This window comes from Fukomys damarensis, unplaced genomic scaffold (genome assembly GCF_012274545.1).
Source record: "Fukomys damarensis isolate Sample0158 unplaced genomic scaffold, DMR_v1.0_HiC HiC_scaffold_17, whole genome shotgun sequence".
In the NCBI taxonomy this organism is placed as follows: Eukaryota; Metazoa; Chordata; class Mammalia; order Rodentia; family Bathyergidae; genus Fukomys; species Fukomys damarensis.
The window spans coordinates 11785672-11809814 of record NW_022900929.1 but is presented as its reverse complement, the minus strand read 5'-3'; the positions used below and the strand labels follow the sequence as shown (position 1 = coordinate 11809814).

Here is a 24143-nt window from a genome sequence, read left to right as displayed (position 1 = left end):
TACATAAGATCCTAATAAGATTAATGACATTTAGAAATGGGAAGAAAGGGGCTAAAGGTGTAGGGAAGGTGGGATGGGTAGGGGAAGGGTAATAAGGGAAAAGAAAATAATGTGAGATAATGAAAAGGTGGAAATAAAGTGTTTGTAGATGGGGAGGGGAGGAGGGGGTGAAGGGAGGGCAGGGGTAAGGGGAAAAAATGAGAATCAAGACCTGTCATGTAGAGGTACATGATCCCAACAATGAATGTAACTGTACTGTATCCCTAAAATGTACCAATAAACTCAATTAAAGCTGAAAAAAAAATTTTTAAAAATATATATTAAGTACTGTGAAGAGACAAAAATATTCAAATATGAAAGGGAATAGAGAGGGGAAGAGGAAAGAAGGAACAAGAAAAAAAAAGAGACTCAAGGAAAAATAGAACCAAAGCTTTTGTAAATAACAAGGGGAATTGAGGTTGAAGAAAGGGAAAGGGAATGGGAAAAAAGAACCAAGATTCATCAGGTACAGGTATAAATTCTCTATGACCAGTGTTATGTACATCTAAAATATACCCATAAATGTTTTGCTTCAAAAAAATAAAAAATAAAAAATAAATGGCAAAAATATTAAAAAATGTAACCTCAATATGGAGGAGGAATATTAATTTTTCTTCATGGATGAGAAAAATATGAAATCAAAATGCATTTTTCAGGAAACTACATACTCACACAAAAATTAATTAGAATACAAACTGGAATGGGTTTTCTTGTAACTTAATACGGCTATAACTATTAACATAAAAAAAGCTGTATCATTCAATCTACCAATTCCATTTTTAGGACTGTATCCTGCACATACACAAAAGACTTATGTTTCACGATGTTTGGTAAAACTCTATTAGTAGAAACAAAACTCCAACATAAGGAATGTCTAGGAAAATAAAATATATCCAAGTTATAGAACTACAGGATGAATATTATATATTATGCCTTCAATTTCCTAAAAATTAATGTATAAATAATTCATACGCTGGTTATGCACCAAAAAGTCAGCAAAGAAACTATAAAAGCATAATAAGATTTGTGTCTCTTCATTGTTGGCCCTAGTATTTGTATCTGATACACATATGTGTATACACTCCTCTACTCATTTATCCTCTATATTTCTAGATTTCCAGAGTTTGAATTAAGCCAAATATGGCTTTATAATTCTAAAAAGCATCAGTAGACATATTCTTTTAAAAGCACTACCAGTTTATGTAATGTAAAAAATATATACAATTCAAATTATATTTAGTATATTGGGGCTTTTAAAAACATTTGTTTTCTTGTGCCTCTTTATATTAAATCTTTTATGAGGCACTAAGAAGTCATGCGCCACTGTCTGTAGAAAAAGGCTATACCTTTTTCTTTAAAAGAACAGTTATGCCACAGTTTATATTTCTCCGTCTTAATTACTTTCCTCCTTGTAAGTGAGACACAATACCCAACAGTCACAACGTAAAAGGAAAGGTTTATTTTGGCTCACAGCTTATAAGAAGTTTTAATCCAAAATCTGGTGGTAGTAGGGCGGGAGAGGTGTGGTACAGGGCATAGCAGAAGAAAAGGTGGTCAAGTCATGGTAAGTGGGTCATCGTAAATGGGATGCAGAGTGAAGGACAGAGCCCAGAAGAGGACAGACCCTTCCAAGCCACATCTCCAGTGACTTAGCCCTTTAGACCAGGTCCAGCCTCTTAGACCCAAGTCCACTATAAAACTAATTACCTAATCACCTTCCAAAAGCCCCACCTATGAGCATATGAAGCTCTAGAGGAACATAAAGACAGAAATTACAACACTCTTCAACAGCAGAAGTATACTTCTAAAGAAATGACAGCTGGCATAAGGCCCCTCAACTCTTAACATAAGACTCTGACAAAATTCTGAAATTTTGAAAAAAATTTTGAAATTACTTCTTTTAAAGAAAAAAATCTGGTAGCCTTATATGGTTTGTATAATGAATCAACTATTATATAAAGCCTCTTCTGTAATATGCTACTTTAAGACTGACGCCCTCATATGTAGGTCAACTCTAATGTTAAACATAAAGAATGATAAACCATTAGAGGTTTAAAAAAATTCACATACTATTTCACTTAAAATCTAAAGAACCAGATGTTGCACACATGTATAATCACAGCACTCTGGGAGGCTGAGGCAGAAAGATATAGCAAGTCTGAGCCAAGCCTGGGCAGTTTTAGAGACTTAGCAAAACCCTATCTCAAAATTTAAAAAAAGGTCTGAGGATGTATCTAAGTGAGCAGGTCCTGGGTTTAATCCTTTGCCCAAAAAAGACTCCTAATAACCTAAAAAGAATAATTACTGTAACACGCAGGCTCAAAGATAGTAAAGAATTTAACACATACCTACTAAGTAGCAAAAATAAAAGGATTTCCCAGTCTAACTGTACCGTATCTTTTTTTGCTATGTACATAGAGTGGTTAATTATTAGCTTCCCAGGAGGAGACTCAAAAACCACATAGTAATATAACTATCTTTGGTTTACACACCCTAAATGGAACTCTGCCACTTCCATCCCTCACCCACCAGTGTTAGGCCCAACGTGGAATTTACCTGCAGAATCATCTTAGTTTATAATGGTCATATTACTTTCAAAGCCAGAGCATGTGCTCCTTAGTTTCCTTGCTACTCTCCATTTCTAATTTCCACATTACCTCCTGCTATTTGCATCTATGGATCTCTTGTGTTACCAACTACTGAGTTTCACTCCTCTGCCTTCCTGCTACAGCTTGATTACTAGTGACTCACTTTTTTCCTTCCAGTGTAGTAAATTACTAACAGTCAGATGTGATTTGAGTTTCTCATTTTTTTTGACAATTTTTACTGTTAAAAGTCAAACTTTTACTGTGTCTAGCCTTCCAGAAGATGTTGCTTTAAAAAAAAAAATTTCAAGATCAATACGATTTTGGGTTTCTCATAGTGAAATTTTCATGATTTCTCCATATAATGAAATTTTAGAACTAAAACTGATTTTTTCCAAACTTTTATCATCTCTGCCTAATAAAAAAATCAATTTGTTAGTGATTTAATTCTGCCCTCACAACCTAAATTTACAGCTAACTTCATTATGTCACATTCTGGGTAACTGATTAACATGTTTATTAGGACATTAAAAAATCACAACAAACCTGTGAGTTAGGTATCACTATACCCATTTTCTAGAAGAAAACATGAAGATACAGAAGAGCAAGGATTAAAATTTAAACTCTTTACCATTGCACAAACTGCCTTTACTACTACTTTACAACCCCTGTCCCCAAAGTACATGTATGTTCAGTACCTGTTATCTGAAGTGTCGGGGACCAAAATTGTTTGGATCTTAAAACATGAAGTAGAATGAGGCATCTTGGGGATGGCATCTAATATCACTTATATGTAGATCTCCCCATAAAGCCTCATAAACTCATAGATGGGACTTTTCATTGGTGGCTCAATCTAGGGTGTGTGATAGTGAGATTAAAAAGGGTATGGAATGACTAAATGGGTTTAGCATTGTTGTGGGGGTGGCTGACACCAATCAATAGGCTCACAGACTAAATGGAATATAAAGAGAGAGAGGGAAGGTAGGTTTGCTGAAGCTGCTTAATGCTGTCTGCCTGCTGCTTGCTGCCACCTGCCTGCTTTTCCATGAACTGTTTCTTCTCTGTAATTCCTGTCTGCCATGCTGCCTTGCCTTGACGCCAGCCAACTATAAACTGAAGCCTCTACAAAATGTGAGTCAAAATAAACCTTTCCTCCTTTAACTTGTGTCAAGTATTTTATCCCGGCAACAAGAAAAGCAACCAAGACAAAACCCAAGTCTAAAGATAAAAGTCAATTATGTTTAATTTAAACATATATGTATAGATACATGTATATACATACATACATATACATGGGGGAGACTCCTGAAGTTTAATATAATATTTTACATTATTTTTTATGTACACAGATTCATGGTTTGGAATTTTCTACTTATGCAGACATCTACTTATGATGTCATGATATCACATTGGCATCCAAAGTTTCTGATTTCAGAGCATTTAGATTAGAGATGCTTAACACTTCTTTTTCAGTTAATTCAGGAAATGCTGACTGGACAAAGATAACTTCCCTCTTTCTACCACATCTCTACTCGCTTGTAGTTTTCTTCCCCCTTTACACTCCCAATAATAAATTATTTTCCTTCTCAATTCAGCCCAATAAAAATTTATTAACCACTACCATAAAAGATATATGCAGAGCAAGTAAATGAGATACCTGGATAATTTTCAATGTAAGCCACTCAAAAGATGAACATTCTATTTTTTCAAAATATATTTGACCTGAGTTCAATCCCTGGTCAATATAATAAAATAAATATATTTGAAATCAATGAAGAAAAATAGTAACTCTCTAATAAAACTGGGTCAAGGACAAAAATAGGTAATATAAAAACAAGGAAATAAAAGTAGCCTTAAATAACAAAGACATAAAAAAGCCATTCATCTCCATAAATTTTTAAAAATTACAAAAACATGGTACCATTGCTTGGCTGTCAAACTGACAAAGATCAAATAAAATCACTGCGAAAATTGATTAAAATGTATAATGAACACTACTATTTTTCTTTTTGAAGTAAAAGATTTTATATTTTGGTCCTTGACACAGCATTTAAGGCCAATCACTTCTGTCACCAACCTACCTTTCTGGCTTCATCTTCTAGAATCAACATATCACAATCAACACTCATTTAATTCAATTGGATTAAGTGTGTTCAGAGTTGTGCAATCGTTAACATAAAAATTTTTAGAACACTTTCATCGTCCAAAACAATAATCCTTTAAACTATGAGCAATTATTCACTTCTAAACCTCCCTCCCTTAACCATGACTCTGAAACCAATTAACCTACTTTGTCTCTACAAATTTACCTATTCTGGTCATTTCATATAAATGGAATCATATACTTTTTTCTGAATATCGTTTTGTTTTTTTTTTTTAATGTTGCCTGAGCTGGATTCCATCTTTCAATCCTCCTGCCTCAGCCTACCAGAGTGCTGGGATTACAGGTGTGCACACCACATCACACTGAGACAGTTTCAAAATAAAGAATGAAAAGGACTCGGCATGTAGTTCAGTGGTAGAGTGTGCTGGGTTCAATCCCAGTATTAAAAAACAAACAAACAAACATAAAAAAACTAAAACTTCCTGAAGTTGCTTGTGTATGTTCTGTGAAACTCTGCACCTTCATTGTGATGAAAATATCTTTTGTTTAGGGCAGAGGCTGTCAAATTTCCTGAGACCCAGAGCTTGTGGCAACTCACCAAATCAGCGCACAATCTCCACGCCCTTGTGAGAGCTGTGGCAGGGGCGTGGCCTTGGTTCAGCGCTCACCTGCTGTTCACATCATCGCACCTGAGACACCTGTGAGATCTGATTATGCCATGCAGATCATCCACACTCATATTGCTTCCCCTTCTTTCATTAGTATTTTCTTCACTCACACTGAGTTGGGGGAATGTCTATGGACTTGCTTCCATTCTCCTGGTTAACAGATCATTGAAAAGGTATCCTCTAATATAAACATACCACCAGCTGGGAATCCTGGCCCCCTTTTTCCAGCTTCCCATCCTGTGGATGATGGTCCAATCTGTTCTTCATCTAAGGTGATAAGGATATTGGAAGGGATATGACTTCTGCACCAGCCTGTGGATATGTGTGTTCCGAAATAGTGTTAAAACAAACTTTGTCTCATAGCCAGTGTCTCAAAATGAGACCTTTTCACACACCCATCCAGTGCATAGCTTCTCTGAAGGAATCAGAGATGAGGTGGCACCTAGCCAGGCTGGGTGCATTTTGGAGGCCACCCTGGGTCCTCGCTCCCACCAGTAGCCCTTGGCTGCTTCCCTTGGGACCATACCTGGGTCACCCAAGGCACCAGTTGGCCAAATTCAGCAGTCCCTTGGTCCTTGGTACTCAGACTGAGTATCTTTTTATGCTTGGCATCCATGTTGTATTATACTATATATCATTTTATCTTTTTTTCATTTAAAAGGTTCCATATTAACAATCTCTAATTGTACAGGCAAGCAGTATTAAGTATACCATGCCATGGTGTAATCACCGCCATTCAACTCTCCAGAACTCTTTTCATCTTTTAACAGAAACACTCTATATATTACACAGCAACTCTCCATTCCTCCACTCCTTCCATCATTAGAAAACATCATTATACTCTTTGTCTTTATGAATTTGACTATCCTAATGGAACTGTACATCAATATTTGTCCTACTGAGACTAGCTTATATCATTTAGGATAATGCCCTCAAGGTACATCCATGTTGTAGCACCATGTGTAAGAATTTCCTTCACTTTCATTGTAGAATATTACTTCAATGTATGAAGATACCACATTCCACTTATCCATTCTTCCAAGGACACTCTGATTGCATCTACTTTGGAACTTCTACCAATAAAGCTGCTGTGAACATGGGTTCTCAAATATCGCTGAGACACTGACTTCATTTCTTGTTAATGTATACTCAGCAGTGAGTTTCTGGATCACATAAATCTATTTATAATTTTTAAAGGAACCTCCATAATTTTTCACAGTGGTTGTAAATTTCTCCAACTGTTTAAATTTCTCCCACCCTCATAGATACTTATTTTCTAATAACCATCCTAATGAATGTGAATTAGTATCTCACCATGATTCTGATTTGCATTTCCCATCTTTTCATGTGATTACTGGCCTTTTTCATATTTCCTTCTTTGGAGAAGTATCAATTCAGATCCTGTACATACTTTTTAAACAGATGGTCTTTTTATTATTTAATTTTTAAAAACTCTTTATAAAATCTAGATACAAGTTCTTCATCAGAATGTGATTTGAAAGTATCTTCTTCCAGTCTATGGGTTATAATTTCCTTTCCTAATAACTGACACTAAGGACAGTTTTTAATTTTGATGAAATGTTTTTCCTTTATTTGTGCTTTTGGTGTCACTCAATAAGGTTCTATTTAATCCAAGGTCACAAAGATCAAGAGACTTTATATAAATGTGAGGGTTTATTTCTATACTATCAATTCTTTCACTGATCTATACTTTATGCTAATACCAGTACCACACTAGCTCTGTAGTAAGATTTGAAACCAAATGCTCAACTTTGCTTTTTATTTTTAAAAATTATTGTGATTGTTCTGGCTCTCCTAAATTTCCATATAAATTGTAGAATCCACTTGTCAGTTTCTGAAAAAAAGCCAATTGTGATTCTGACAGGGATTGTGCCACGTATGTAAATAAAGTGGGAATTAGGGACAGCATAATATGTCATGAACATGGAATACCTCTCAAGTTATTTGGTCTTTTTTAATTTCTTTCAGTGATGTTTCCTAGTTTTAAAGGTACAAGCTTTATGTTTATTTTGTTAATTTTACTTTGTTCATTTCTTGTGTATACAATTAAATTTTGTATACTGTATTGATCTTGTATCCTGCCATCTTGCTGAACTCATTTATTAGTTCTAACATTTTATGGATTCCATAGAATTTTATGTACTTCCTACAATGCACTTTGTGGATATTTACTTACAGATACATACACAGTCATACATACCAGGATAGTTTTATTTTTTTCCTATTCTAGATACCTTTTATTTCATTTTCTTGCCTCATTGTCCTGACTAGTACCTACAATACAATGTTAAATAAGAGTAGTGAATAAACATCCTAGTTTTTGTTTTTTACAGATGCCTTTCATCGGTTGAGGCAATTGCCTTCTATTTCTAGGCTCTTGAGTGTTCTGCCCAATGATCCTGAGTATACAGTAGCCCTCTCTTATCCCCAGTTCCTTTTCTAACTAACAGTCATGGTTCAAATATAGTAAATGGAAAATTCCAGAAATAAACAACATGTTAAGTTTCAAATTGCATATCATTATGAGTAGTGTAATGAAATCTCAACATGTCTATTCAGTCAGGACATGAATCCCTTTGTTCAGTGGTGGTACACAGGCTATGAATCCATTAGCATATATATATAGGAAAAAGCAGAGTAAATACAGAGTTTAAGTATCTGCCATGGGGCTTGGAACATATCCCTCACAAATAAAGAGGGCAAAAAAATGTTACCTTGTCTCTGGAAAACAATTTTGCAATATATGTTCATAGTTTAAATCCTTTGATACAGTAATTCTATTCCTACTGGTCTATTTAAGGGAATACATGCATATAAAAAAGATTTATGAATGAGAAACTTCAGAATAAAAAAATCCAGTTTCAATGCCTATGGACCCACTGTTTCTGGTTGTTGTGGAGTTGTGGGTTATCTGCTCATTATAAGACTTTTATCCTCACTACTCATTTTCTTTTTCTTTTCTTTTTTTGTACTGGGGATCAAACTTGGGACTTTGCATTTGCGAGACAGGCAACAGTACCACTGAGCTAAATCCCTGGCCCTCACTACTGAATTTCTAACCAAATTACTATGTCAGAATGGATTAAGGCTTTTCCTAGCAGAAAGTCCTCACGTATGAATCACCATGTGTAAAATTTCAATATAGGAAATTGGAGCAAAAAGCCTGAATTTAAACATGCAACAATGGAGTAAAACATGACTTATATGTAATATATGCCATTTCATGCATGTATAAGACAAAGAAACAGATATTCTAGAAATAAATTATCATACATGGATATGAAAAGAGATACTAGGGAAAATACAGAAAAGGTGATAATATCTGGGTCATTTCCTAGCTTATGTTTTATTTTATATGTTCACAAAAATCAATGTTACTTTTACAGTCAAGAGAACCTAAACATAAGCATTCTTTCCCTTCCTCTGCCCCATGCAAAAAAAAAAAAAAAAAAAAAAAAAAAAAAAAACAACGGTAGTAAATTTTAATAGTGCTATACAAAAAGAGAGGACAGGAATTTCAAACTATGAAACCCTGACCCAATTATCTTAACTGGGAATTTTACAAAAAATTCCAGATATATATGAAAGGTAGACTACTATTTCATAAGTTTTATCTTTTATATGACATAAAGCATGACACAACATAGGGAGTGGTAGTATTTTAAAAAATTGCAAATTTGCATGTGACCTTCTCCCATCTCAACATGCTGTTGGAAGACATACTCCTGTTTTTAAAATTATTTTAAAAATTGGCACATAAAACTAGTGATGGGATTATAGGCATGCACCACCATACATGGTATTTTTATACATGTATATACTAATGTTCAATCACAATAAGCATAATTATCTCCATAAACATTTTTTTTAAAAATCTACACTCAAAACCTTTTAGCTCTTTGGAAGCATACAATACATCATCATTTTCTACAGTCACCTTACTATCCAACAGCAGATCAGAGTGTATTTTTCCTAATAACAGACTTAGGACCCATTCACCAATTTTTTACCCCAAACATCCTTCTCCTCTGTTTACCATCTATTCTACTGTCAACTTCTACAAGATCAACTCTTAGATTCAACATGCATGTGATCAAGCAGTATCCATCTTTCCATGACTGACTAATTCACTTAACATGAAGTACTCCAGTTCCATCCATGTTATCATAAATGATAGGATTTCATCCTATTTTATGACTGAATGGTATTATGCTGTGCATATATACCACATTTTTTTCATCTATCCACCAGGTAATAGACAACTGTTCCTATTTCTTAGCTATTTTGACTAGTGCTACAATAAATATGAGACTGCAGATGTCTCTTCAATATACATACTATTTCTTTCTGATGTATACCCAGTAGTCAGGATTGCTGGATCACATGGTAGCTCTATTTTCAATTATATAAGCAATGTCCATTCTGTTTTCCATAATGACTACTAACTTATATTCTCTCCAACAATGTAATAGTTCCTTTTCTCTGCATTCTCCGCAGCACTTCACCCCCGACCCCAGAGCCAGCCTTTTAAAAAATACTTTGTTTTTCTTATACAGCAAATGGCTTGTACCATAGCAATTAAAATGTTTCTATCTTCCAAGTTAATATTTGTACTTGATTTTTGTATTGTTTATAATTTTTATATTATCATAGATACAGTGTTATCTTATATTTTATAAATACTAATACACTTATATTAGACTAGCCCACAACACTAAACCAACATTCCCCAACTGTTTTCTTCTCCACTGTAGCAATCACAACTGCTGCCTCATCATGGTTCCCATGAAAACAAATGAAGAACTGTGTCAGATTTTATGATCCTTCACATACTCTAATACATGTCACTAACACTACCTAAACATAACCTTCAGAGTAACCATGTTTCATGTAGCTACAAACAGATTTATGGTTGGGAGAGAAATGAAGAGGGGTGTAAACACATGCTAATCTGTGATTTGAAAAATACTGCCATGTGTGGTGGTGCACACCTATAATCCCAGCACTTGGAGGATGAGGTAGTAGGATCATTACCAGTTTGAGGCCAGCCTGAGCTACACAGTGAATTGAAGACCAGCCTGGACTACATACTAAGACTCTTTCTCAAAAAACCAAAAAAGGAGGGGAGGGGAGGGAAGGGAAGAAAAGGGGAAGAAAAGAGAAGGAGAGGAACGGAGAAGGGGGGGCAGAGAGAAGGAGGGGGAAAGGGAGGGAGGGTGGGTGCAAAAAAAGCCAAAAACAAAGGCTTTAGGGAATATATAATCTGTTAAGGAAAATACATTAAATATAATACAGGGAAGACTATGGACACTTTTATATTTTCAGAGGTAGTAGTAGTCATTTAAAAAATGTCACAGACAGGAATATAAAAACAGCTAATTTACTCATTTAACAGTTATGGTCATGGGGTAAAATAATAATTAAAACAGGTTTAATTCCCATCTGGATAAGAAAAACAAGTAATAAACCAATGTAATTATCTCTAGGAAGTTAGTTTAAACTGCATCTATACACAGGAGAAAGTGGGAAGACTGATCAAGTAAAGCCTCACTAATAAATGGAACAACATCCAGTCTAAGAACTTGGGAGTGAGAAGTCAGTTTTTCAAACACTGTACATGCATGCAAGTGCTAGGGGCAAAGAAATGAAAGCCTATCAAAGAAGCATTGGCATAATGTTCACTGGCCTATCTGAGGACCCCAAAGACCAAAGTGACTAAAGCTTAGTGAGCAATCAAAACTGGCAATGATGGGATTAGAGAGGTAGGAATATGATCTCACAGAACAAAGAAGTAAGAGGTCCAGAGCATGCTGAAGGAAAAGCAAATTTACTAATATGACTAGAGCATGAGTTTAATGGAAAACAACTGTACACCACCTTCATGTTTCAGGTCTTAATTCAATTTTTACTATGCAGTAAGAGAATGTTTCCCTTTTATGGATGAAAGAGTAACAGTCTCAGGAAGACCTAAAGCCTTGCTAATAAGGTCACACTGTTAAACAGAGTCTCAAATCCCAGACACGTTAATATAAGTCAAACAAGTACACTAATTTCTATTACACAATAAGTCATGAAAAATAAAGGTTAAAAAGACAAATCAGACTAAATATCAAGCTGAAAAATATGGGCTTTGTTATGGACAAAAACTGACAGAAATGATTATCAATTAACAAGATTCTGATATCCACAATGCATATAGAACACTTTCAAATAGAAGTTAATTTACACAATAGTAACTGTATAGTATATCATTCTTTTTTTTTTTTTTTGGTACTCGGGATCAAACTCGGATCCTCACACTTGCGAGGCAGGCGGCAGATTCACTGAGCTAAATTCCCAGCCCTATCATTTATGTTTAAACTGTACTTCCCAGAAGTGTAAGACTGGGGCCAGGGACTTAGCTCAGTAGTTCTGCCACCTGCCTCACAAGTGCAAGAACCCAAGTTCGATCCCTGGAACAAAAGAAAAAGAAGTGTAACACTGTATGGTTGTGTAATGGCCAAGTATCAAGTTCAATTAAAACATACCTACTTTAATGTTTTATATTTGAAAAAAAGCATTGACTGTTTAAAAAGTATAGATCATACAGAATCAATTTTGGTTCTCAAAATCTTACTCTAAAACAAGAACATGGGCCAGGGATTTAGCTGTGTTCTGCTGCCTGCCTTGCAAGCGCAAGGACCTGAGTTAAATCCCCAATACCAATCAATCAATCAATAACAAACAAACAAGAACATTTCTTTCAACCATCATATATGTTCTTAACTACCTTACTTATCAGGCTTATCTCTTGCAGCTTTTCTGCTAAAAGCAAACCATATATTAATAAAGTTATTAAAGACAATTTCAGGGTTTTCTTCGCTTGCACACTTTAAGAACATATATACCTACCAAAAATGTCCATGGATGTTTAGGCTATTTATAACATAAAATGTAGGATATACTCTTACAATACTACAAAGTTTTTCTAATAACTAAAAATAAAAGATGAAATATTATATATTAATTCTCAAAAAAGGAGATGTTACTAGTGAAACTTCATGTATTAACACTGGAAAATATGCTTTAATTAGCTAACACAAAATCTACAACAGTAAATAATATAAATTCTTCAACTCTACTGACTTCAGAAACACTATTTAACATGGGGCAATGATTTTATATACCCCAAATTACTCAAATGGTCAGCATCCTTAACAAAATTTGCAAATTGGAAACATTGTGAATACAAAGAAATGTTTGTTTACATCTGCATACATACCTTTGTCCTTCTTAAAATCCAAAGCATCTTCTTTATCAGTCACTATTTCCTTCATATTGATAATACTCTGGTGGGTAAGCTGTCGGAGAATTTTAATTTCTCGAATTGCTGTGATTGGAAAGCCTTCTTTTTCATTATCCAGACGTACTTTTTTTAAGGCTACCATTTCTCCTATTAAAAAATTGAATAAAATCAGCTGACAGAAGCAGATTACTATTTGCTAAATTAAATTTATTTTGATTCATAACTTTTGTTCCTACATCTTAAAATTACATCCACAAATTATAGTTTCCAACATACCAAATAAATATTTGGAGTTCAATAAATGAGGTCTCTTGGATAAATTATGGAATACTTGTACAAACCATGAAATACTATACTAATAAAGGATGAAGTAGATCTGTATGGACTGTTTTGGTTTTTTGTGGGGGTTTTTTTGTACCAGGAATTGAACTCAGGGCCTCACGCTTGCCAAGCAGGTGCTGTGCCACTGAGCTATATCCCCAGCCCTGACTGTGGTTTTTTTTTATGGTGTCCATTGGTATATATTTAGTGAAACACATAAGATACTAAAGACTAGGTCTATTACACTGCCATTTATTTGTTTAAAAGTATAGAAGGGTCAATATAGCCAATACATTCATACATAAAATCACTGAACAGAACAGAAGATATGCTCTGCTCAAACATATTACCTACTCAGTCATTTAGTAATGCCACAGGGGTCCAAACTCTGATTAGCTGTCTCAAAAGTATTTGGTTTTTCCCCACTACATTAAACTGACACCCAGTTAAGATATGAGTGAGACTGTTATCAGACAAGATCTAAATTTAAAAAAAAAATACACAAAGCTTAATACAGGTTGATGAGAATCCCTTATCTGAAATGTCTAGAACCAGAAGTGTTTCAGATTTGGGGAGTTTTTTTCAACTCTGGAATATCTGCACAGATTTCATGGGCTGAGCATCAAGTGGACTGGTATAAAAAATTCTCTATAATAAAGATGTCTATTACATTTCTTTCAGGAAAAATAATGCTGTTCTTACGAATTCTCAGAAAAAAAATCCTTTCCATCATTAAAACTTACTCATTTTATGACATTTTATAATAAAGTATATTAAAAAGCCTTTAAGTTATAATGTAATTTTCCTGATATTATAAATATTGTTACTCTATACTATAATGCCTTCAAAAGTCATCCCCCTCTACTTTAATTGGCCTCAATTTTAATCTACTGGTTTATGTTAGCAACGAATTATAAGCAAAGAAAGATTAAATACTAGTGCTAGAAGTCTGGCATGGTGGTGCACTCCTGTAATCCCAGCACTCAGGAGGCTGAGGCAGGAGGATCACTGTGAGTTTGAGACCAGCCTGGGCTACTCAGTGAGTTCCAGGTCATTCTCAACTACATAATGAGACCCTATCTAAAAAAACGAACAAACACACACACACACACACACACACACACACACACACACAACTAGTGCTATATATTATTTAGGAAAATGCATAGCTTCTGACACAGCTGCTTTCTTCCTCTTTCAAGAACTTTAAAAACTCTCTCAAGTTCCTGATTGTGTTGAGAAATTACTCTGTCCTCCAGGGTGTGTGTGTGTGTGTATGTATTTTAGTACTAGGGATCGAACTCAGGACACCTTGTGCTTGCAAGGTAGGCACAGTGCCACTGGGCTAAATCCCCAGCCCCTCCAGGGTAACATTACAAAATAAATTTCACCAAAATGCAAGTGTGCACAATTAATACAAAAAATTTGAACAATAGACAAATTCAAGTGAAAATATTTTTGTCCCATTTCCAATGTTTTAAGAATTATTCACCATAAAAGGAAAAAAAAAAAACGCAAATACTAAATTGCACTTTTTAAAAAAGCTATGTACATATACACAAAATTACAATAAATATGAATTTTACTTTTTTAGAAATTTCTAAAGCTATACATTAGAACAAAGACAAAGTACATACACACACTTCATAAGCCTAAAGAACCCAGAACTTGGCATTCTTACCAGTGTCTTTATCCCTGGCCTTGTAAACTTGTCCGTAAGTACCTTCTCCAATAATTCCGATGATATCAAATTTATCCACGCAGCGTTTTCCCCAGTCAATATCTTTTTCTTTGATTTCACCATAGCGAGGCCCACATATTCTATTAAATATAGTTCTGAAGTTTTTATATACAATCAAGCAAATTAAGCAAACTGTTTAATAATTCAGTATCTACCCCTCTTTTATTTTCCTCTACCCTTGCATATTTGTGACCATCTAAGTTACTCTAATTTGATATTGTATCATAAAAATCAAGGTATGATTTCTACTGATTCTTCTGCTGGAGAATAGGATTCAAACCAGAAAAGAGAAATATTATTTCTATGAAGAGCTTTCAAAAACAAAATTCAACTTTTCAATGAATGGATGAACCCAATACTTATAAAAAAAAGTTCTCTAACCAACCGCCTGAATTTTTTCATTCATTACCAAACTTTCTTAATGAACAGTAACCAAAACTTACAAAATACTGACAAATTTTGATTTATAACTAGATGAAATTATCTTAAAAATGGATAATACTATAAAAATATTGTAGCCTGAGAGTAAAAAATGTATTAAATAACTCTCAGAATTCCACTTTTAGAAAATTACAACATTCATAAAAAAGATGTTATTTTATAATATTTCCATACCATATTTCCTAAAAATAAGACAACTGGAAAATAAGCCAGGAAAGAGCATAAGCCCTCCTCCCAAAACTAAGTTCCATTTAAGATCGTCAGCTAGATGGAAGCATGTATTACATCACCTCAATACATGATAGATGTATTAAATTATACATATGTAATTAAATAAAAAATTACTGACATTAATGCTTAAATAATATAAATTGTAATTAATGATTTGTAAATGCTCAAGTGAAAGCCTATGGACAAAAAGTAAATGTCTATGTAAACAGATGAACTTGAGACACTGCCTAATGAACACAGCACAGGCACAACTCACAAATAATGTACATACTCGGTAACAACGGATGCTGTTGTGTCTAATACAAATCTTCATAATTCAACACGTCATGTGCTGTAACATATATGTAATGCTCTCATGTGAAATAAATATTTTCCAATTTTGTTGCCTGCAACTTTTTTGTCACTTTTGTGTGGTTCATTCTTAAAAGTGTCATCATTTTTGTCGCCACTCTGGTCTCATAAGTCTTCAATATTTGATTTAATGGAACCTTTGTGAAGCCCAGCCTGCAAGAAGTCATGACTTGGGTGAAGAAGTCACTGATAGCTGTGTGCCTATGTAGTATGAGCAGGCCTCATGGACAATAAGCTCTCATTTAAGGAGAGAGCTCTGTTGCTAAATACGAGACTGGGGCCTCCTGAAGAATGGTTCTAAAGGAAATGGAGATTCACGAAATTCAGGCCAAGCCAGGCCTGTGTGCACACACTTGAAATTGCAACACTCAGGAGGCTAAGGGAGCAGGATCAAGTTCAAGACCAGACTGGGCTACAAAGTGAGTTCAAAGTCAGCCTGAACTACACATCAAGACCTTACCTCAAAAAACAGAAACAAAAAAGAAAGAAATTCAGGCCAGAATTAGGGTTTGGAGAGTTGTGACAATGTTCCAGAAGATAACATGACTATTTGAATAAATGTAGACTTCGGCATATGAATATATATTTGTGTATATGAATACTTTACACGAATAAGACATTCCCTGAAAATAAGCCCCACTACTTCTTGTAGAGAAAAATGAACGTAAGACCCAGTCTTTTTTTTTTTTTTGAGGAAATACGGTATTAGAGATCCCAAAATTTCAAGTAAAACAAAAAATCTACAGTTACAGTACTCATGAAAGATTACTTTAAAATTTTTCTTTTTTCTCCTCTTAAAAGAAAATGACCTCATACTAATTAGGCACTACCTGAATAGCAATTTTAAAAATAAAAAAACTCAAAAAGTAACTCAAAAAGTCTTTATTCTTGCTTTCCTTTGGTTAAGTACAAGTTTAAAAAGGTGTTCCATCCCCTTAACTAACGAGCAGGTTTCAGGGGAAAAAATTCTATCTGTACACTTAGCGTGAAACTAATTTAGAATACAGATTTCAAATGGTCGTCCACTCTGTCTCTTGCAAAACGAAGAATGAATTCAGTTATGGAAAGAAATGCAGCTACAACCAAAGGAAAACAACAGCTGCTTGCTCATTTCTAATTTTGTTTAAACTCAATGAATACCAACTTCTGCCTTGTCCAATGTCAGTGTTTCTGTGTTATTTAGCTGTCTAAATGACAGGAATTAACTTTAACATATAAAATACCCCAAGGAATTAATACATTACAAACCATGAGAAAAATTTAATTCGATTTTATTAGTCATTTTTGATAAGCAATTAGGAAAAATGTTTCCAAAACTAAAAATTTATTCATATATATATATGTCGAGAGAATAAATATATCTTTCATTTAAAATGAATCATTTCTGGAGAATTTAAGAGCAGATAGAAAGCAAGCACATACTTAGGTCTCCGTTTACTATGCAACTGCGTTGCAGTTTTCTTTTCCTCTGGACTCTTGGAAAGATCATCTCCTCCTGGTAGTTCAGGGGGCAGTGGTAAATCAGCAAGTAGACATCGGAGTTTCTTTTCTACTTCTTTTTTAACTGCTTTTACAGAAATATTTCCTCTTAAGCTTAAAAACGAAACAAACAAAACAAGTTACACAACAGAACCCAAAATTTGGGTGAGGAATAAATATGTGGCAGTTTCACATTTCAGTAGTATACAAGGGCCATGTATATTCTGTACTATTCCTTATTGAAAGACACTAATCTCAGTTTCTTCACTTTCTTTTTTTTTTTGGTACCGGAGCTCAAACTTAGGTCCTTGTGCTTGCAAGGCAGGTGGAGGAACCACTGAGCTAATTCCCCAGCCCCATTTCTTTACTTTCTAGTCAAAATCAAACACTAAAAAATACAAAATTTAGAGGTTAAAAAAATATGGCACAATTAGTTAAAAACTAAAGAAACTATATAAAATGTGGGCCTCAATGTATCAATATTGATTTATTAATTTTAACAATGTACCACACTAAGGAAGGATACTAATAATAAGGTAAGAGGGTACAAGAAAAAGAAAGACTATTATCTTTGTAACTTTTCTGTAATATAAAACTTCTAAAAAATATTCTTCAAAATAATAGTCTTAATGTCAAAACTATAAATTAAAATTGAAAAATCAACTAATCATTCCTTGTAGCAAAATTCAGCTTTGTAAAATCACTGGAGAGGCAAAAGACGTCTTCCTGTAAGAAATCAAATAAAGCCACATGAAATTAATAACTTGCTATTACTTACCTTGCCCATTTAAATAACTATAAACAGCAACTAATTCAGCTTCAATTCTTTTTAAGGTTAATTAATTTTTCTACATTAGACAATTCTTCTAATTTTTTAAGGTGGCAATTTACCGGAATTACTTCTAGAGAAGTAATTTCATCTTTAGTTCTATCCTTTGTATTAATGTACACAGAGCTGTGATTTGAAGTGGCACACCCCTGTAATCCCAATTACTCAGAAGACTCAGAGAGAAGGATCACAAGTTCAAGCTCAGCCTCCACAACAGAGTGAAACCCCTGTCTCAAAAACTAAAAAAGGATTGGGTATGTAGCTCAGTGATAACATGTGCAAGACCCAATTCAAATGGGGGAGGGATTATATCTTCACTTGCTAATTCAATGAATTTCCCAAATACCACAAAAATTGTTATTGAATAATGATATGTCTAATAATGACATGTTGAAAGAGAATCTTACAATGATAATGTGAGCTTTATATATTTTCATAGCAGTTCTGAGTGTTTGATGAAACCATTTTGAGACGACACTGCAGTGGTTACAATTTAGTAAAGATGTTATCAATTTAATTTAGTCATCACTTCTAATCATGTTAAACAATATTACTCCTGTAAAACAAATGGATTCTTTAATACCAACTGATTAAAAACTACTTACCAATATTCAGACCAAAAGCATACCTTTTCTTCATAGCCCTGTTACTCTCTAGCAGGCTAGGAGGGAAAAATACTTGAAAATAAACTGGTTTGTAATCTTAGTTTTTGCCATAGTATGTGACTCAGCCCACTTCTCAGTTTTACTGTCTCTCCATTCAAAAAAATTGTGGACTTCTATTTGGTACGTATCGTATAAGACTGGAAAATTTAACAACAATAAATAAATACATTACTCTACTGCTCCTTTCAGATAGGACCTTACATTTTTGGAAGAGAGAGTCAGGTAAGCAGTAAGATTAAGCACTATGCAAAGATCTCAGACTGGTATGGTACCTAAATAACATTTGAAACACAGTAAAGGGCTCTTTCTACAAAGTTACCACTGGAACACAGTCTAAAATTATGCTAGCTGGGCCTGGGATTTAGCCTGCCTCTCAAGCAAAAGGTCTTGAGTTCAATCCTAAAGGAAGGAAGGAAGGAAGGAAGGAAGGAAGGAAGGAAGGAAGGAAGGAAGGAAGAAAGAAAGAAAGGGAGGTAGGGCAGGAGGGAGGGAAGGAAGCTTTTAAAGTATGTCAATTTGAAATAAGCTATTTAGCTGGGTACAGTGCTACAAGGCAAGAGAACCACAAGTTTGAGCCCATCATGAACAAAGTTATCAACTTTGAGACCTTGTTACAAAAAAAGTTAAAAAGGCTGGGGATGAAGCTCAGTGTTTAAGCCCTGGATCCAATCCCCAATACCACAAAAATTAATTAAGGAAACTAAAGCTTCTAACTTGTAATTAGGCTTCAGTTAAAAGTTCACATGTAAAGATTCAAATCTACATGGAGAGGTGATAAAAAGTTTGTTTCACTTTTAATTTTTTAATTTAAAAGGGTACTTCTGTTAAAATATATTATTACAAATATTATGAAATATTACTTTCTAAGAATAAGATTATATAACCAAAAACTATGTTTTATTAAATACTTTCAATAACAAATTAAAAAATGATTTTTTAAAGTTTCCAAAAGAGAAATAAAATGCCTTAAGAAGAAATGTATAAACCGGGCGTGGTGGCGCATGCCTGTAATCCCAGCACTCAGGAAGCTGAGGCAGGAGGATCACTGTGAGTTCACGACCAGCCTGGGCTACATAGTGAGTTCCAGGTCAGTCTCAACTACACAGTGAGACTCTGACTCAAAAAAAGAAAATAAAAGAGAAATGTAAAGAACAAGATAAAAAAAAAATTAAAGCTTTGAAGAATGTAAAACTAGATCTGAACAAATGGAAAGAAACTGTTTTTGTATGGAAACAATGATACTGCAAAGCTGTCTCCAAATTATTCCATTTTATCGAGCCCTCAAAAAAAGTTACATTTTTTTATTGTAACTTAAGCTGACTAATTATAAAGTTTGTTTAGAAATAAAGACAGAAGAATTGTCAAGAAACTTTCGGAAAACGCAGGACTAATCCTGTGAAATAAAATGGTCAACCTATTTTAAAAGATCAATAAGAGGGCCAGGGATTTACCTCAGTGTGTGCACCACACCTGCCTCGCAAGTGCAAGGTCCTGAGTTTGATCTCCAGTGCAAAAAAAAAAAAAAAAAAAAATCAGGACTACAAAAAGCCAAATATGCATTATTCAGTCAATATAATGCTTTGTAATAACCTGTAAGTTGTCATTACTTTTAAATAAGATTTACATAAACATTCAAATTCCACTCTTCTTCTAAAAAGGAAACTACAACAGTAGGCCCACATTACTGTACAGCAACATTAAAATTGAAGTTCTATACCAGGTCTATTCATTAATCATTCATTTATTCCAACTCCTTCATATATATATTACCTGTGTGTCCTTATAATAGAAATCTGAGTTTGAGGGCCAATATACCATGCACCTGAAGATATTAAAACAGGCTATCATGCCTTTTCATGATACCCCACCCTATGCTGTAGAATGTATTTTTATTTTTTCCTCCCTTTTCACTTGGCCCAAAACTCACTCTGAAGAAACCTGTTTACCTATCACTCTGGTTTTTTCCTAACCTTTAATAAATGTGAAATTTTGTCACAACTGGGGGAAAAAAAGAGTATTAAAACCGTAGGGTAACTGTAAGGTTGTGGCAAAGAAAATATGTCAACAGAGAAAAAATGCAGAGAAACACAAGACATTTAAGAATGTTTACACATGGTATTCCAAGTGAGATTAAACAGACAGTACTGGAGGGGGAGCTGTACACAGAGGAGAACCGTAACTACTACTTCCCTCTTCACACAACAATCCAAAGAGAAACTATGTGAAAACATCTGAGTTAATATTTTTAACTTTAAAAACAAAGAAGTTTTAAAGAAAAGAGTGACAGGTTTGACTACATAAAAATGAAAAATACCCACACAACCAAAAACAAGTTTCAAAGAAAAAAGACTCCAAAAGGCAAAGTTCTAGATCCCTAACATAAAAACACCTAATAAGCAATTATATTAAACACAACAATCATTAACAATGAAAACATTTCAGCTATTATATAAAGACTGTTAAAAATTCAAAATTGACAATATTTAGTGCTGTTTAAGTACATTTGAGTATATAAATTGGTACACAGTCTTTGAGAAACAATTTGGCAGTTTTTATCAAATTTTTAAACGTATATATAATACTTTGACATGAACCTGACCTACAAAATTACTAATATCAAGTACTAATAGAAGAATAGTTTATAGAAATTATGAACAGAAGTATCAATTAATATTAGAAAGAATGATGCATCCATTTCTAGAAGTAGGATACAGAAAGATCAACACATTAAATGGAAAAAAGCAAGCCAAGAAACATGATGCATAATATGATCCTAATTGTTTAAAAAAATCCCATAAAACCAATTAATATATCTTACGATTTTTCAGGAAACAGACGGCAACTCTGGGAGAAAAACAGAATTCAAAGCAAGCCTGAGAAGCACAGAACCAGTAGAAACAAGTAACATTATATCAAAGGATAAAGGAATCAATTTAAAGGAAATGACACAGGCCAAATTTCACCCCAAAAATTTGAGCATCAAAAAGAAAAGTTAAGGGCCGGGGATTTAGCTCAGTGGTTCCACCACCTGCCTTGCAAGCGCAAGGACCCAAATTCCATCACAGATACATGATGGGGAGGGGAGGGGAGGAGAGGGGAAAGAAAAGTTAACAGAATAAAACTCCACAAGACTGAAATGACTGAATGGGCCACGGAAAAAGCTCCTATTTATATTGGCTTTATTAACAGGCAGGGTTAAAAGAATGATAGAATTAGAAAAATTACTATTTGTAGCCCCTACTATAACAAATGATTAAGATAATTATTATTAATGGGTGCTAAACCATTAGGAGACCTATTGTTGGGGAAAAGGATATTCACACACTACTAAAGTATTAAACTATAGTTTACTTCTATTTGCAAAAGGAAAAGTATACCTTATATATCAGCAGATCTTAAAGTCAGTCATCACATTAACCAAGTAATTGCATCACTGTTACTAAAATAAAGCAATGTAACATTTTGTTCCTCCTGTAATGATAGCATTACACACATAAAATAATCCTAAGTAATCCTAAATAATCAAACCAAAAACCTACTCTTGATCTGATCAAAGCCCAATTAATTTCCAGTTTATAGGAAATGAAAGGGTCAGAGAAGAACGAGCTCAACGTCACCAAGAAGAAACTTCCAGATAAATCCAGAAGTGTGACACTGTATTACACTACTGACCTAGATTCTTCAAAAAGTTATGGTAAGAGGAGCACTGGACAAACGTAAATATGGACAGACAGGAGATGATGCTATGCAACTCTTAATTGTCTACATTAATAGTACCATGATTAAATTGGAAATTGACCTTAATCTTGGATGATAACTGAGATACTGCAGAATAATGTATCATGATGGCTACTTCTCATTTTCAAATACAGTAGTACAGCAAAAAAGTGTATGCCCACATACATCCTTCTCCTACTCTCTTAATATAGAGGGAGGCAGAGGGGGAGAGAGTGGTGCAAACATATTGAGAAAAATGTTAACATACTTGCTAAATCTAGATGGAAGTAATACAGATACTGATTTTATTAGAATTGTTTAAAATGCCGCAATATAAACAAAAAAGTGTAACAAGTAGTGGAATCGAGATTTGCAAATCAAGAGGTCACATAGAAAATACACAACTCTTTGCTAATTTATTTTGGGACACAACAGTTACAGTTAAGAGTGGGTAGAGGCATGCTTAAAGGAAGCAAAGATGAGTAGTTTTCCTTAAGATATGGCTAACAAGATTATCCAGACCATTAATCTTTAGAGTGATTTTCAAACTTAAAGTGAATACCAAGTAAACAAAAATATCTTTCATGTTTGGGTTCCCTAAAGTATAGGAGAAAAGAATGAGGAATAGTTTGCAAACCAGTTTCAATCAATAGTTATTCAGCACAAAATAACAGTATACAAAACTGGGCACACAGTGGTGTGCACCTGTAATCCCAGCATTCTTGAAGTGTGGAGATCCCAAGTTTGTGACCAGCTTGGGTAATTTAGCAAGACCTTCTCATCAAAAAAACAAAACAAAACAAAAATGCTGGGGATATGGCTCAGTGTCACAGTCCTGGGTTCAATCCCCAGTAGTACTACCACCACAAAGAAAAAAAAAAGTATACAAGTGTCTGTTAGGGTTTAGATGTAAACTACATCCCAAAAGTCTCTTGTGTTTTAAACAAATCTCTCTCTCTCTCCCTCCCTCCCTCCCTCTCTCTCTCTCTCTCCCTCCCCCTCCCCTCCCCTGACTGTCCCCCACCTTCCCCTCTCCCTCTGTCCTTCCTTTTCCTGCTATCTTGAGGAGGTGAGCAGCTTTCCTCCACCATGCCCTTCTACTGCCAATTCTACCTTACAGCCAACCCAACCCTGGGCTAAATTCTCTACAAACTGTGAGCCAAAATAAACCCATTCCCTTTATGTTGTAGGTGTTGGTTATTTTGTGCTGGTAACAGAAAAGGAACTTTTAAATATGAAATTACCATGATCATTACTTTAAGGTACATGAACAACAGCAACAACAACAAAAGCAGGGTCACATGGGTGGGAGGATTAAAACCTACAATTTCTCTTTTACCAAAACCAATCCTTTTCAGAAACAAAGCACTTGCCCAGTGTGGTAGTACATGCCTATAATCTCATCATTCTGGAAGACTGAGGCAAGGAGTGACTGTGAGTTCAGGGCAGCATGCACTACAAGAGGAGACCTTGGGTCAAAAACAAATAAAACAAAAGAACAAAATACTAGATCTAACCAGGCACGGTAACACATGCCTGTTGAGGTAGGAGAGTCACAAGTTTGAGTGTAGGCCACACCATGCAGAAAATTCAAATCCAGCTTGAGACAGTGAGAACCTGTCTCAAAGCAACTAAAAGACTACAAAAAAAAAAAAAAAAAAAAAAA

At 34.5% G+C, this 24143-nt stretch overlaps 1 protein-coding gene across 1 annotated transcript in view; it reads right to left on the bottom strand.

Annotated features, from left to right (window-relative positions):
- Positions 1-24143, bottom strand: part of Cdk13 (cyclin dependent kinase 13) — a gene marked incomplete at its 5' end in the record, with an annotated part of 100149 nt that overhangs the window by 53679 nt on the left and 22327 nt on the right. Inside the window, 3 exons of the mRNA XM_010610870.2 lie at positions 12679-12849; positions 14705-14844; positions 17210-17380. Coding sequence (XP_010609172.1) covers positions 12679-12849; positions 14705-14844; positions 17210-17380 — 482 coding nt within the window. The remainder of the gene's footprint in view (positions 1-12678; positions 12850-14704; positions 14845-17209; positions 17381-24143) is intronic.